Here is a 16,944-nt window from a genome sequence, read left to right on the forward strand (position 1 = left end):
TCAGATACTGCCGTTGTTGCCTGAGAGTTTTTAAAATGCAGTAATAGGAAACTACCGACAGGAAAATCGATCATTAAGCAATCAGGTTGTTGGAAATGTACACCTGTTTTAGTAATGCCTTTTGGAAAAGGAAACCTTCCAACGTTAACCGGCGAGGCCTTTAGTGGAAATGCAATCAATAGACAATAGGTGCAGGAGTAGGCCTTTCGAGCCATTCAATGTGATCGCGGCTGATCATCCCCAATCAATTTTCTCCCTTCTGACACCTGCCACCACCTGCCTTTTCCCCATATCCCCATATTTTTAAGAGCCCTATCTAGCTCTCCCTTGAAAGCATCCAGAGAACCGGCCTCTGAGGCAGAGAATTCCACGTACTCACCACTCTCTGTGAGAAAAAGTGTTTCCTCGTCTCCGTCCTGCGTCAATGTGATTTAACTGGTTTCTGCAGTGAGGTATCGTGCTCTGGGCAAATAGAGAAGCATTCACTTTGACATGCCGGCCATATCAGTGATGACTGTAGCCCAACAACAGCATTGTAAAACATAAATGTTGTCGGAGAAATTGGCTGATATACGTGGAGCCTTGTCATGGTCGCTGTGTTGTTCCGCATGAACGGACGTGGACTGTGGAAAACCGCTGGTGTGGGATGCTGTTGGACGTATCAAGGCATGGTGGTGACGAGATAAATACACTTTATTTTCTCCTCATTCCCTGCAGGTGTCACTGGGATTATCTATGGGGAAAGAGACAAAGTAACAAGCCCAAAGTGGCACTGGGGCAGGTGGTAAAAAGCATTTTATCAGGTATCGCAGCTTGGTTTGGGAACAGCTCCATCCAAGACCCGCAAGAAATTGCAGCAAATTGTGGGCGCAGCCCGGGCCATCGCACAAACCAACCTCCCTTCTATTAACACCATTTATACCTCGCGCTGCCTCGGCAAGGTCACCAGCATAAGCAAGGACTAGTCGCACGCTAGCCTCTCCCCTCCCCCATCGTGTAAAAGTGTGAAAACGCACACCACCAGATTCAGGGACAGTTTCTTCCCGGCTGTTATCAGGCAACTGACTCATCCTACCACAACCGGAGAACAGTCCTGAACTACTATCTACCTCGTTGGTGTCCTTGATCGGACTTTGCTGGCACTACCTTGCACTAAACGTTATTCTCTTATCATGTATCTATACACATATGGCTTGATTGTGATCATGTATTGTCTTTCTGCTGACTGGTTAGCAGGCAACAAGAGCTTTTCACTGCAACCCAGTACACGTGACGATAAACTAAACAGATCTGAAATCTTGCAGCTCCACAAACACACCATGACTACTGTACGGGGCATCTGCAGGATGCATTGCCATGGCTCACTCTGTACCCTTACCAAAGACCACCTCCTCGCCAGTCTGTCTGCCCTCAATCTAGTGATTGCAGATACATCTGTTGCAACCGATTGGTTAGGAGTGAGCACTGCACAGGTTTTACGGAGATAAAGTGCTGCGCTGCCACCAACACACAGACACGTCAGTTCAAAGCTGCACCTTCGTGAGGCATATGAGCAATAACCTGGATCCCACCACACACACCATGGGCTGGTCTTCCATTGTCACCAAGCCAAGACTAATTCTAGCACAGTGTGGTGCAGAAGAATATGGGGGGAAAACTACCATTAGATTTACCATGACGTCCAACCTCAAAGCAACATTGATCAGCAGCATCCTCTCAGAAGACCAAAGACAGCAGCACTGTGTACAGAGTTAAGCAATCTCACAACAACAGATCAACCTTCTGCAAGATCCAGTCATAAACAGCGGTGTAGCGTTAAATAACCACTGGGAGGAGGAGGAGGCTCCTTGAACATTCATCATTCATTCATCGTCGTTGAAAACATTAGCGATGCAGTGGCGCTGGATTCCAACAGGAACGGTGACGGACGCACCACACATCTCTGTCCTCCAGTTCCTGCCGACTTCCGCTGCTGGAAGTCTAGGAAGTCTTTTGGTGTGTGTGTGTGTGCTTTATCATCATTCCTTACGATGCCACAGTGATCGCACCTTCTACTGAAGGGTGGATGGCCGTTGGCTGGCTAGGAGCTCATCCGCCCTTTGACAGGTCTTGTCTTTGGTCCTGCTGAGGGTCCACAGCCCCCTCCTCACCTGGCAAACCAGGTGGGGGAGACGGTTTAGTCGCCGACTATCCACCCATGGAACAGGTAGCAAGTCAAGTCAAGTCAAGAGAGTTTATTGTCATGTGGCCCAGATCTTGCTTTGCATCAGCACACGGAATATAGTAGGCACCAATACAGAACATATCATATCAGTGAGTGCCCGTGGCGGGGGGAACTCCCCCCGACCTGACCTTGAACATCCTCGATCCCAAAGATGGTGGAGCCCTGCAAAGTTGGAAGTATTTGCAGCAATCATCACCCAGATACGTTGAGTCACAGTTTAAGGATAAGGGGGAAATCTTTTAGGACCGAGATGAGGAAAACTTTTTTTCACACAGAGAGTGGTGAATCTGTGGAATTCTCTGCCACAGAAGGTAGTTGAGGCCACAGTTCATTGGCTATATTTAAGAGGGAGTTAGATGTGGCCCTTGTGGCTAAAGGGATCAGGGGGTATGGAGAGAAGGCAGGAACAGGATACTGAGTTGGATGATCAGCCATGATCATATTGAATGGCGGTGCAGGCTTGAAGGGCCGAATGGCCTACTCCTGCACCTATTTTCTATGTTTCTATGTGATAGACCCACCTCTCATCTCCATCTCCCGAGACCCACACCATCACCAGAACCGGCCTGCACCCTTTGATCCACTCATTTTGATTATCAAGAAATAGCCCAAAGCCGATGAGCCTCAAACTCCCGATAACCTGCTAAAGATAAATTTGCAAATACCCCGGTCTGGGCTGCAACGAAGCATTACCCAAAACCTGTGGAGATTGCCCACAGAATGCAAAGCAGCTCCAATCCGTGCAGTTGTTCCGCCACTCTGATCAACTCAATCATCAGCCGTTCGGTGGAAGATGTGTAGGAAGGAACTGCAGATGCTGGGTTACAGTTGTGAGGCACAAAACGCTGGAGTAACTCAGCGGGTCAGGCAGCAACTCTGGATCGAAGGAATGGGCGACGTTTCGGGTTTAGTTGTTTCGCCTCGACCCGAAACATCATCCATTCCTTCTATCCAGAGATGCTGCCTGTCTTGCTGAGTTACTCCAGTATTTTGTGTCTATATTTGATGGAAGATGTCGGTCGTAGTGCTGCTCAGTAGCACTAACACCCAATAACCCGTTTACCAAATCTAATTTAGACTTCCACCTGGGCCTCTTGGCTCCAAGCTACATTGACTATAGCTTGCACTCAGCGTTACTCCCTTTATCATGTATCTGTACACTGTGGAATGTAATCATGCATATTCTTTCCACTGACTGCCTAGCACGCAATAAAGAAAAAAAGCTTTTCACTGTACCTCTGTGCACGTGACAATAATCTAAACTATTCACAGATAAGCGAGCCGAGCTGAACTATACAGGTGAAGTGCCAGCGTCTGATCCAAACGGCATTTAAGAAAACAATGGAATTGCCAGAAACGTTCTCGCTGCTGCCATTCAGAGCTCAAAGGAAGATTTTGTTTCCAAGTGTCCACTTGCCTCCATCCTAGGCGGCAGTGCCCAGGCCCAACTGGATTTAGCTTTATTATCAATGATCGTCCCTCGTTCCTCATCCCACCTTCCTAGGCATCTGAACGCCCATTCCAGAAGCTAAGGAACTGTTCAGACATGGCTTCTATCCCATTGTGGATATTGGACTCTATTGGCTGTGGAACTGAAGCATCATCATGCAGAGAACTACACTGCCCTCCGTAATGTTTGGGACAAAGACCCATCATTTATTTATTTGCCTCTGTACTCCACAATTTGAGATTTGTAATAGAAAAATCACATGTGGTTAAAGTGCATAAGAGGGAACTGCAGATGCTGGAGAATCGAAGGTTACACAAAAAAGCTGGAGAAACTCAGCGGGTGCCGCAGCATCTATGGAGCGAAGGAAATAGGCAACGTTTCGGGCCGAAACCCTTCGCAATCATCACCCAGATACGTTGAGTCACAGTTTAACCCGAAGGGTTTCGGCCCGAAACGTTGCCTATTTCCTTCGCTCCATAGATGCTGCTGCACCCGCTGAGTTTCTCCAGCTTTTTTGTGTAACCTGGTTAAAGTGCACATTGTTAGATTTTAATACAGGCCATTTTTACACATTTTGGTTTCACCATGTAGAAATTACAGCAGTGTTTATACATAGTCCCCCCATTTCAGGGCACCATAATGTTTGGGACACATGGCTTCACAGGCGTTTGTAATTGCTCAGGTGTGTTTAATTGCCTCCTTAATGCAGGTATAAGAGAGCTCTCAGCACCTAGTCTTTCCTCCAGTCTTTCCATCACCTCTGGGAACTTTTATTGCTGTCTATCAACATGAGGACCAAAGTTGTGCCAATGAAAGTCAAAGAAGCCATTATGAGACTGAGAAACAAGAATAAAACTGTTAGAGACATCGGCCAACCCTTAGGTTTACCAAAATCAACTGTTTGGAACATCATTAAGAAGCAAGAGAGCACTGGTGAGCTTACTAATCGCAAAGGGACTGGCAAGCCAAGGAAGACCTCCACGGCTGATGACAGAAGAATTCTCTCTATAATAAAGAAAAATCCACAAACACCTTTCTGACAGATCAGAAACACTCTTCGGGAGTCGGGTGTGGATTTGTCAATGACCACTGTCCGCAGAAGGCTTCATGAACAGAAATACAGAGGCTACACTGCAGGATGCAAACCACTGGTTAGCCACAAAAATAGGATGGCCTGGTTACAGTTTGCCAAGAAGTACTTAAAAGAGCAATCACAGTTCTGGAAAAAGTTCTTGTGGACAGGTGAGACGAAGATTAACTGATATCAGAGTGATGGCAAGAGCAACATATGGAGGAGAGAAGGAACTGCTCAAGATCCAAAGCTGTGAAACACAGTGGTGGGGGTGTTATAGCCTGGGCATGTATGGCTGCTGAATACTGGCTCACTTATCTTCATTGATGCTGAAGATAAGTAAGCCAGTACCCTGGGCAATGCAGGGTGCTTGCTTTGTAAGTCTTCATCACAAACACACCATGACTATTATATGGGGCATTTACAAAGTGCATTGCCATGGCTCATTCTGTAACCTTGCCACATGGAAGTACAAGACAGCCATGGGGCACTAATCATTGCAAGGTCAACCTCCCAGTTGCCTCCCATTCTGACTTGGGAATTGCTTGCCATTCCTTTGGGATACTTTCTATCTTAGTTTAGTTTAGAGATACAGTGTGGAAACGGGCCCTTCGGCCCACCCAGTCCGCACCGACCAGCGATCCCCACACAAATGCACACACTGGGGACAATTTACACTTATACCAAGCCAGGTAACCTACAAACCTGTACATCTTTGTAGTGTGGGAGGAAACCGAAGATCTCGGAGAAAACCCACGGGGAGAATGCCATACAGACAAGCGACGGTAATCGGGATCGAACCGGGGTCTCTAGTGCTATAAGGCAGTAGCTCTGCCGCTATGCCACCATGCTGCCATTACAAGACAGCTGCAGAACCTACAATTGGACTATTGGGGATCTAGGAGACACCTGGTGATGGATAGGAAAACCAAGTCACTATCATTACCATCTATATCCACAGCTTATCAATAAATTTGACATTGCACTTCCACAGAAGCTACATAGTTTCATGTGGAAAGCAAGAAGTTGTATTGTGCTTTGTGAATACATGGTATGTTCTAGAGGGATTTTGAAGTGTGCTCAATGTATGGTCTCCCCGTGACCTGCGTGGGTTTTCACCGGTTTCCTCCCACACTCCAATGATGTGCAGATTTGTAGATTAATGGGCTTGGTATAATTGTAAATTGTCCCTAGTGTGTGTGTAGGATGGTGTGAAACCCCTGTCCCACTGTACGGATTCATTCAAGAGCTCTCCCGAGTTTGCCCTGATTCCAACTCGGAGAATTACGGTAATGGCCACTCATAGGTACTCGGGGCTCTCGTGGACATTTTTCAACATGTTGAAAAATCTTCACAAGTCTTCCCGAGCTTACCGCGTTTCCTGAGTACCTGCCGTTAGCGTTACGAGCCGCTAAGAGATGTCCACGAGCTCCGACGTACCCGCTACGTACATTCTACGTGCTTACCACGAGTTTTTTTTTAAACTCGGGAGAGCTCTTGAATGAACTCGTACAGTGGGACAGGGCTTTGAGTGTGCGGGGATCGCTGGTTAGCGCGGACTTGGTGTGCAGTAGGGCCTGTTTTTCTAAACTAAACTGGCTTAGATGGGGCGTCGTGTCTGGCACGGACGAGTTTGTCAGAAAGGCCTGTTTCCATCTTGTACGACTGTATTTTTAGCTTTAGGGACTCAGTGTGGAAACGTGACCTTTGGCCCACGAGTCTGCACCGACCAGCGATCATCTGTGCACTGGTTCTATCCTACCCACTAGGGACAATTTACAGAAGCTAATTGACCTACAAACCTGCACGTCTTCAGAATGTGGGAGCAAACCGGAACCAGAACGTGCAAACTCCACACAGACAGCATTCGTAGTCGGGATCTAACCCGGGTCTCTGGCGTTGTGAGGCAGCAACTCTACCGCTGCGCCACCGTGTTGTCCGTCTGTGAAGCTTGTGTGTTTCAGTTAAGTTTGCACTAATCTGAAAATTTTAGCAGATACAAACAAACCGGATTTTTCTCATTTTCCTTCGTAAGGCAATCCATGCATTCCAGCTTTCAGCTTGTAATTCAGTGAATGCTTTCAATTTATTCACATTTAGCATTTACATTTTTCCTTAAATAAGGAGACTCCAGTATTCTGGATGCGGCCTCACCAGCGCTCTCTCCTGTTCAGTCCCTCACGCAATAACCAATAACATCCTGTTAACTTTCCTGTTTAAGAAGGAACTCTAAGGTAGACAAAAATGCTGGAGAAACTCAGCGGGTGAGGCAGCATCTATGGAGCGAAGGAAAAGGTGCCGTTTCGGGTCGAGACGTATGAGTTTCCCCAGCATTTTAATCTAGCTGTTAACTTTCCTGATAACTTGTCCCTGAGCAAAACACACAGTGCTAAAGGAACTCCAGCGGACCTGGCAGCATCTGTGGAAGGACTGGACAGAGGGGCGGTACAATGGTGCAGCGGTTGAGTTGCCGCCTTACAACGTCGGAGACCCGGGTTCGATCCTGACCACGGGTGCCGTGTGTGCAACGTTTGTACGTTCTCCCTGTGACCTGCGTGGGTTTTCCCCAGGTGCTCTGGTTTCCTCCCATGCTCCAAAGCCCTGCAGGTTTGTAGGTTAATGGAGTTAATGTAGGTGTATGGAGTCGGCTCGGACTCGGTGGGCTGATGGGCCTGTTTCTGCGCTGTATCTCTATAAAGTTTAAAGTAATGATATTTCGGATCAGACTGATCGGGTTGTACTAATCTGATCGGGTCCTGACCTGAAACGTCGTCAGTCCATTTCCCTCCACAGATGCTGCCTGACCCGTTGAGTTCCTCCAGGATTTTTGTCTTTTGCCCAGGATTCCTTGGTGGTGTACAAAATCATTAGAGGAATGGAATGGGTAAACGCACAAAGTCTCTTGCCCAGAGAACGGGAAGCGAGAACCAGGAGTCATAGGTTTAAAGTGAGATGGGGGGGTGAGATTTAATAGGAACCTGAGTGGTTACTTTTTCACACAAAGAGTGGTGGGTGTATGGAATGAGCTGTCTTAGGAGGTAGTTGAGGCAGGTACTATTAAGAACGTTTAAGAAATATTTAGGACGGGTTGAGAGGGATATGGGCCAAACGCAGGCATGTGGAACTAGTGTAGACGGGACGTTGGCCGGTGTGGGCAAGTTGGGCCGAAGGGCCTGTTTCCACACTAAGACTATGACTGTCTGCAATTTCTTGAGTCTCACAAGTGCTATACTTGCTTATTGGCCTTTTTTGAGAATGGTGCATCATGTTAAAATCAGGCCACGGTTGTAGACAATAGACAATAGGTGCAGGAGTAGGCCATTCAGCCCTTCGAGATAGACCAATCCTGCTAAATGCAATGTGCTGACGTGTAGTACGCAACGGAACGGAACGTGGGCCTTTTTTTCATCCATTTCCGTAACCCGACCCGACCCGACTCGCAGTGTAATCAACGTTTACAGGGGAACAGTTTGTGTTAATAAATTATAATTCTGAAAATGAGGAGAAGATTTTTACCAAATAACTTTTATTTTTACGAGGATGTTTCCGTAACCGGCTTCCGTCTCCGCACTAGTATCCTACGGGATCTTTGGTGCGGAGACAGAAGCCGGTTACGGAAATGGGGCCTTAAATTACCCATGAATCTGCCCATGACCGCACACTACGTCTGTTTCGTCGAGTGGACTATCTTGCTCGCTGTAGGATCTTTGGAAGAAACTGTCCCTGAATCTGGAGATTCAACTCTGATCAAGAAGGCTCACCAGCGTCTCTTCTTCCTGAGGAGACTGAAGAAGGTCCATCTGTCTCCTCAGATCCTGGTGAACTTCTACCGCTGCACCATCGAGAGCATCCTTACCAACTGCATCACAGTATGGTATGGCAACTGCTCTGTCTCCGACCAGAAGGCATTGCAGAGGGTGGTGAAAATTGCCCAACGCATCACCGGTTCCTCGCTCCCCTCCATTGAGTCTGTCCAAAGCAAGCGTTGTCTGCGGAGGGCGCTCAGCATCGCCAAGGATTGCTCTCACCCCAACCATGGACTGTTTACCCTCCTACCATCCGGGAGGCGCTACAGGTCTCTCCGTTGCCGAACTAGCAGGTCGAGGAACAGCTTCTTCCCGGCGGCTGTCACTCTACTCAACAACGTACCTCGGTGACTGTCAATCACCACCCCCCCCGACACTTATTATTATTTATTCAAATCATTTGCTATGTCACTCTTCCAGGGAGATGCTAAATGCATTTCGTTGTCTCTGTACTGTACACTGACAATGACAATTAAAATTGAATCTGAATCTGAATCTGAGATGTGCGTTTTCACACTTCTGTGCCTCTTGCCCGACAAGAGAGCGGAGAAGAGGGAGTGGGAGGAAACGAGGCTTCAGTTTAAAGTATTTTACAAAAGGCAGTAGTTTGCATTCCACAAGTAAATGCTCTGGGATCATTCTAGGAAGCCAGGATCGGTGTAAGACACAAAGACTATGAGTACACAGTGCACGGATACTTGCAAACAGGACCATGGCAACAGTCTGCTGGCAGGAACAACCCACACAGGCATGGCAGAGACTGAGCACATTTTCATTCAATTTATATTGAGCTTGCCGACAAGATTATTGATCTTAATATCTGTTTTAAGAATATTCAGATTATTATTCCGCAGATTATTTTTCCGCTGACTCAATTTAAGAATAAGGGGTAAGCCATTTAGAATGGAGACGAGGAAACACTTTTTCTCACAGAGAGTGGTGAGTCTGTGGCATTCTCTGCCTCAGAGGGCGGTGGAGGTAGGTTCTCTGGATGCTTTCAAGAGCGAGCTAGATAGGACTCTTAAAGATAGCGGAGTCAGGGGATATAGGGAGAAGGCAGGAACGGGGTACTGATTGTGGATTATCAGCCATGATCACATTAAATGGCTGGCTTGAAAGGCCGAATGGCCTACTCCTGCATCTATTGGCTATTAAACTGACGTGGCCTCCACAGCCTTCTGTGGCAAAGAATTCCACAGATTCACCACCCTCTGACTAAATACATTTCTCCTCATCTCCTTCCTAAAAGAACGTCCTTTAATTCTGAGGCTACGAACTCTAGTCCTGGACTCTCCCACTAGTGGAAACATCCTCTCCACATCCACTCTATCCAGGCCTTTCACTGTTCTGTACGTTTTAATGAGGTTTCCCCTCTCATTCTTCTGAACACTGATCCTAAACATGAGCATAAGTTGGTGCAATAGGAGTTGTTTGGACAGGGTATAATCAATTTAAAGAAAAAACTTGCTTTGCTCACTTTGTTCTCATCAGGGAGGGTTACTGACAGTCAAACATTGGACAATAAATTCCTAAGCAGTGGTGCAAGCAATCAGAAAGTAAAACCTCATTGTAAATGTTTTCATGGTGTCAGTGCGAGATATGTTCGTAAGTGATAGGAGCAGAATTAGATTGTTCGGCCCATCAAGTCTACTTCACCATTCAACTATCTTTCTCTCTTAAACACATTCTTCTGCCTTCTCCCTATAACCCTTGATACCCGTACTAATCAAGAATCTATCTAACTGCTCCACAGCCTTCTGTGGCAAATAATTCCACAGATTCACCACCCTCTGCCTAAAGAAATTCCTCCTCATCTCCTTCGTAAAGGAACTTCCTTTAATTTTGAGACTGTGACCTCTAGTCCAAGACTCTCCCACTAGTAGAAACATCCTCTCCACATCTACTCTATCCAGGCCTTTCACTATTCGGTAAGTTTCAATGAGTGTCCCCTCATCCTTCTAAACTCCAGCGAGTGCAAGGCCCAGTGCCGACAAACACTCATCATATGTTAACCCACTCATTCCTGGGATCATTTTCGTAAACCTCCTCTGGACCCTCTCCAGAGCCAGCACATCCTTGTATATGGGGCACAACATTGCTCACAATATTCCAAATTCGACCTCACCAGCGCCTTCTAGAGACTCAGCATGACATCGTTGTTTGTGTATTCAAGTCGTCTCGAAATAAATGCTGGCGTTGCATTTGCCTTTCTTACTGCCGATTCGACTTGCAGAAGGAGATAACAGAAGGAGGAGTAGCAAGCTGAATTAATGGTCTGGCTGCTCACAAGCTAAGTGCTACTCGCATGCTTTCAGACTTTCAACAGCTTGTACAAAGCAAGAGCGAGGAGGAGGGAGGCCACTGCCAGACACTGAACTTTGGTATTCCACTGAACATTAACCCAGAAGCTGGAGCCAGAGCTGCACTTGCACATTTGTCTACAGTGGGGTTTAGACAATAGACAATAGGTGCAGGAGTAGGCCATTCAGCCCTTCGAGCTAGCACCACCATTCAATGTGATCACGGCTGATCATCCCCAATCAGTACCCCGTTCCTGCCTTCTCCCCATATCCCCTGACTCCGCTATCTTTAAGAGCCCTATCTAGCTCTTTCTCTCTTTCCGTCCTGTATATCTTCATTCAAGTCAGAACAAGCCAAATGCTGGAGCTGATTCATAATATTTTTCATTGTGCCCCATGCTTTTAGTTTAGTTTCGAGATACAGCGCGGAAACAGGCCCTTCGGCCCATCGAGTCCACGCCAACTAGTGATCCCCACCCCGTACATTAGCACTATGGCGCACGCACACATGCTAGGAACAATTTTACCAAGCCAATTAATCTACAAACCTGCACGTCTTTGGAGTGTGGGAAGAAACCGGATATCTCGGAGAAAACCCACGCAGGTCACGGGGAGAAGGTACAAACTCCGTACAGACAGCGCCCGTAGTCAGGGTCGAACCGGGTCTCTGGCGCTGAAATCGCCGTAAGGCAGCAACTCTACCGCTGTGCAACCGGGCCTCTCCTGGCCTAATTCTGCTCCAATCACTTATGAACTCCAAAGACGTTGGTATCTGCGGCTTCTGTAAATTGCAAATTGCCCCCTAGTGTGTAGGATGGTGCTGGTGCACGGGGTGATCGCTGGTCCGCACGGACTCGTTTCTTCAGAAGAAGCGTTGCATCCCAAAACGTTGCCTATTCCTTTTCTGCGACGAATCTGCCTGACCCGCTGAGCTACTCCAGCATTTCGTGCCTCTCTTAACCGCAAACTACTGGCTGTATTTCTCCACAGATATTCCCTGACCCAGTTTAAATAAATGAATGATTCCAGTAATCTCCTGTGTTTGTATCGACGTGGACGGAGCGGAGCCTCGTACGTTGCGTGTGAAATCCAACATCATTTGTGTGAATGTTTACACCAGCAGGTGTCTGAATGAGGAAGAGAGATGTGGTGGGTAGCATGAATCGGCAAGTCGTAGGTAGAGCTGCAGATACTGGTTCACACCAAAGACAGACACACATAGTGAAAGCGTGTGATGGTTTAGGGTTATTATTGTCACGTGTATCACCGTGCAATGAAAAGGTTTGTTTTGCATGCTAACCAATCTGATAACACTTTACATAAATACAACCCAGTACAATAGGTAGAGCAAGATTCAGATTCAATCTTTATTGTCATTGTGCAGTGTACAGAACAGAGACAACGAAATGCAGTTAGCATCTCACCCAGAAGAGGGAACATAGAATAATGAACAGTAAAATATATATATATATGTACAAACAGTAGTAGTGGTGCAATGTTTCTGGGGGGGGGGTGACTGACAATCACCAAGGTGCGGAGTTAAGTAGTGTAACAGCGGCAGGGAAGATGCTGTTCCTGAACTTGCTGGTCCGGCAATAGAGAGACCTGTAGCGCCTCCAGGATGGGAGGAGGGTAAACAGTCTGTGGCTGGGGTGAGAGCAGCAAGGGGAAGATACAGAGTGCAGAATATAGTTCTCAGCATTGTAGCGCACCAGTTCCACAGACAAAGTCCAATGTCCGCAATGGGGTAGAGGTGAGCATCGAGCTTCATTTAAATCCTTGGAACTAGGAGGTCCTGACGTTATGTGAAATACAACAAATTGGTCAAAATAATTTTTATTTCTTCTCTCTTCACCTCGTGTTGTAAGGTCTTAAATACCTGTCTTAAGTGGCAAATGAATGCAGTGTTTTCACCCAGTAGATGGGACTGCCAATTTCGTATTTCATTCACATGTTATCCAGGGGTACATGCTTCCAAGTACTGTGCTGCAGGATGTAAGCAGTGTACTGATGGACAGGGAGAATTGAACACTGGGGATGATGGTGAAGAGGAACCTTCACAATTAAGGGCGGGCACGGTGGAGCAGCGGTAGAGTTGCTGCCTTACAGCACTTGCGGCACCGGAGACCCGGGTTCCATCCCGACAACCGGTGCTCCCTTTACGGAGTTCGCACGTTCTCCCCGTGACCTGCGTGGGTTTTCTCCGAGATCTTCCGTTCCCTCCCACACTCCAAAGACATACAGGTTTGTAGGTTAATCGGATTGGTGGAAATGTAAATTGTCCCTAGCGTGTGTGGGATTGTATTAATGTGCGGGGGTCGCTGGTCGGTGCGGACTCGTTGGGCCGAGGGGCCTGTTTCTTCCGCGCTGTATTTCTAACCTTTAAAAAATAAACGCATTTTGTGTTCATGTGAAAGGGCTTGAAATGTCTTATCGAACAGTCAATGTGACCTTCTCCACAAATTAGTGAAGCACTTAAAGCAAAAACATATCTGAATACAGAGAAATGAAAGGTAGACATAAAATGCTGGAGTAACTCAGCGAGTGAGGCAGCATCTGTGGAGAGAAGTAATTGGCGACGTTTCGGGTCGAGACCCTTCTGAAGGAATTGGCAACGTTTCGGGTCGAGACCCTTCTTCAGAAGGGTCTCGACCCGAGACGTCGCCAATTCCGTCTCTCCACAGATGCTGCCTCACCCGCTGAGTTACTCCAGCATTTTGTGTCTACCTTCGATTTTACCCGCATCTGCGGTTCTTTCTTAAACATACAGAGAAATAAATAGTGAAACAAATTAAAAATAGATGTTGTTGACAACTAATTTGCGACCCGCTATAAATGTCTGTCGCTATCTTGGATGCTTGGATCTTCTAGTTGCAGTACTGTTCCTTATTTCGGTATCAGATTCAGAAGCACTCTCGATCTCTAGTCAGAAGCTCGTTGGGGTAGTCCCTTTTCAAAGATGGTTTCACGCACGCTAGGTTGACAGTCCACGAAATGCTAGAGTGATGGCCGTTGAGTCGCTTAGATGAGATGCGGAACTAGGTTGCGTTCTTGCTGATAAGATCTCGCAGCACTATTTCAACGGAGGCCAATGGACTTATTCTTGGTGTCCCAGTTTCTATTTCACTCTAAATTTACGACATTTAAATGCAGTATACCGGTTTTAAGACAGTCAAGAAGAGCACTGGAATCTATTGAAGGTCAAGAAAAAGCATCTTTTACAAAAGGAGCTTTAGATAAATTAAGAAGCGCAGACTTAAAGATGTTTTACTGAAGCCACTGCAAAGAAAATTACAAATGGGGGCGACCAACTTAATTCATCTACCCAGCAAATTCCTCGAATCCCTTTGACCATGTCGGCAAAAATGCCCCATCTAAGCCCTTTACCATTTTCCAACGTCACCCATTACATTTCTCCAGAGATGCTGCCTGTCCCACCAAGTAAATCCAGCGTTTGATATCTATTACATTTACTCATGATCTGCAGTTCCTTCCGTCACCCAGTTCCTTCCATTCACCCACGTTTGGCACTTTTAGTTTTAGAGATACTGCACGGAAACAGGCCCTTCAGCCCACCGAGTCAACACCGGCCAGCGATCCCCACACATTAACCCTATCCTACTCGCACCAGTGAGAATTTGCACTTGTACTAATCCAAATAACCTACCAACCTCTACGTTTTTGGAGTGTGGGAGGAAACCTAAGATCTCGGAGGAAACCCACGCAGGTCACGGGGAGAACGTACAAACTCAGTACATGCAGCACCCGTAGTCGGGATCGAACCCGGGTCTCCGGCGCTGCAAGCGCTGTAAGACAGCAACTGTGCCGCACATAGTCCTCTAAACCTTAGTTTAGTTTATGGTGTCGTGTACTGAGGTACAGTGAAAAGCTTTTGTTGTGTGCTAACCAGTCAGCAGAAAGACAATACATGATTACAATCGAGCCATTCACAGTCTACAGATACATGATAAAGGAATAACGTTTAGTGCAAGGTCAAGCCAGCAAAGATAGTCCGAGGGTCACCAGTGTTTAAGAAGGAACTGCAGATGCTGGAAAATCGAAGGTACACAAAAATGCTGGAGAAACTCAGCGGGTGCAGCAGCAGCATCTGTGGAGCGAAGGAAATAGGCAACGTTTCAGGCCGAAACCCTTCTTCAGACTTCTGAAGAAGGTTTTCGGCCCGAAACGTTGCCTATTTCCTCCACTACATAGATGCTGCTGCTGCACCCGCTGAGTTTCTCCAACATTTTTGTGTACCGTCCGAGGGTCACCAGTCAGGTTCAGGACCGCTCTCTGGTTGTGGTAGGATGGTTCAGTTGCCTGATAACAGCTGGGAAGAAACTGTTCCTGATTCTGGAGGTGTGCGTTTTCACACTTCTATACTTTTTGCCCGATGGGAGAGGGGAGAAGAGGGAGTGGCCAGGGTGCAACTCGTCCATGATTATGCTGCTGGCCTTGCCGAGGCAGCGCGAGATATAAATGCAGACAATGGAAGGGAGGTTGGTTTGTGTGATGGTCTGGGCTGCGTCCACAATTTGCTGCAATTTCTTGTGGTCTTGGATGGAGCTGTTCCCAAACCAAACTGTGATGCATCCTGATACAATGCTTTCTACGGCGCATCTGTAGAAGTTGGTGAGAGTTGTCGGGGACATGCCAAACTTCCTAAACCTTCTAAGGAAGTAGAGGTGTTGGTGTGCTTTCTTGGCTGTTGCTTCAATGTGGGTGGTGCCGGAGATGTTGTTGGTGATATTGACTCCCCAAGGAATTTTAGGACAGGTAATGAAAAGGAACTGAAGATACTGGTTTATACCAAAGATAAACACAAAATGCTGGTGTAACTCAACGTGTCAGACAGCACCTCTGGAGAAAATGGATAGATGATATTCTGGGTCTCGTTTGAAGAAGGGTCCCAAAGTGAAACATCAGCTATCCATTTTCTCCACCAAAGATGCTGCCTGACCCGTTGAGTTACTTCAGCATTTTTTGTTTATCTTCGGATACGGATTGATCTTGGCATCATGTTCATGACAGCACAGAAATTGTGGGCCGAAGGGCCTGTTCCTGTGCTGTGCTGTACTATGAAGCATGAAAGTGCTGTGATGCGCAAGGCTTTGCTTGTGGTCCATTGTCACATTCCATTTGTTGTCTGTCTGCCTTTTTTTGTAACAACTTTTTTTCTGTTCCTCTCTCCTCAGGGCTTATGCCTCCCCACTCCCTCCGTCGCCCACGAGGGAAGGCTGGACTGAACTACAGATGTCGCCAGAACTCTCCACGCCTCTCCAAGCTCAGACCATGGGAGACTTGCTTGCAATGGGGTGAGATGGACGGCTTATTTTTTTCTTCCGTTGACTTCCCATGTGTGACGCTCTAATTCTGCTTTGAGTATTATTATCGTCACCTGTACCGAGGTACAGAGAAAAGCTTTGTTTTGCACGCTTTCTATTCAAATCAGATAACATTATGACAATGGACAATAGGTGCAGGAGTAGGCCATTTGGCCATTCGAGCCTGCACCACCTTTCAATGTGAGCACGGCTGATCATCCCTAATCAGTACCCCGTGCCTTCTCCCCATATCCCCTGACTCCGCTATCTTTAAGAGCCCTATCTAGCTCTCTCTTGAAAGCATCCAGAGAACTGGCCTCCACCGCCCTCTGAGGCAGAGAATTCCACAGACTCACCACTCTCTGTGAGAAAAAGTGTCTCCTCGTCTCCGTTCTAAATGCCTTACTCATTATTCTTAATACCATAAGTACCAATCAAGTCAAACCCAAGTACAATAGGTAGAGCATAGGGAGAGAAATACAGAGTGCAGAATATAGTTCTCAGCATTGCAGCATAACGGGCAGGTCGGTGACGCAGAGGTAGAGTCGCTGCCTCACAGCGCCAGAGACCCGAGTTCGATCCCGACTACGGGTGCTCTATACAGAGTTTGTACATTCTCCCCGTGACCTGCGTGTGTTTTCTCTGAGATCTCCAGTTTTCTCCCACACTCCAAAGACATACATGTTTTTTTAGGTTAACTGGCTTGGTGTAAATGTAAATTGTCCCTAGTGTGTGTAGGATAGTGTTAGTGTGCGGGCATCGCTAGTC

At 47.0% G+C, this 16,944-nt stretch overlaps 1 protein-coding gene across 3 annotated transcripts in view; it reads left to right on the forward strand.

The window, feature by feature from the left end:
- The window catches only part of setd2 (SET domain containing 2, histone lysine methyltransferase), a 125,492-nt gene that overhangs the window by 16,047 nt on the left and 92,501 nt on the right, over positions 1–16,944 (forward strand). For all 3 annotated transcript variants that reach the window (XM_055664695.1, XM_055664696.1, XM_055664697.1), the window contains exon 2: positions 16,048–16,167. In XM_055664695.1, the coding sequence (XP_055520670.1) occupies positions 16,048–16,167 (120 nt within the window). The remainder of the gene's footprint in view (positions 1–16,047; positions 16,168–16,944) is intronic.

The sequence above is a fragment of the Leucoraja erinacea genome, chromosome 43 (genome assembly GCF_028641065.1).
Source record: "Leucoraja erinacea ecotype New England chromosome 43, Leri_hhj_1, whole genome shotgun sequence".
Taxonomy (NCBI): Eukaryota; Metazoa; Chordata; class Chondrichthyes; order Rajiformes; family Rajidae; genus Leucoraja; species Leucoraja erinaceus.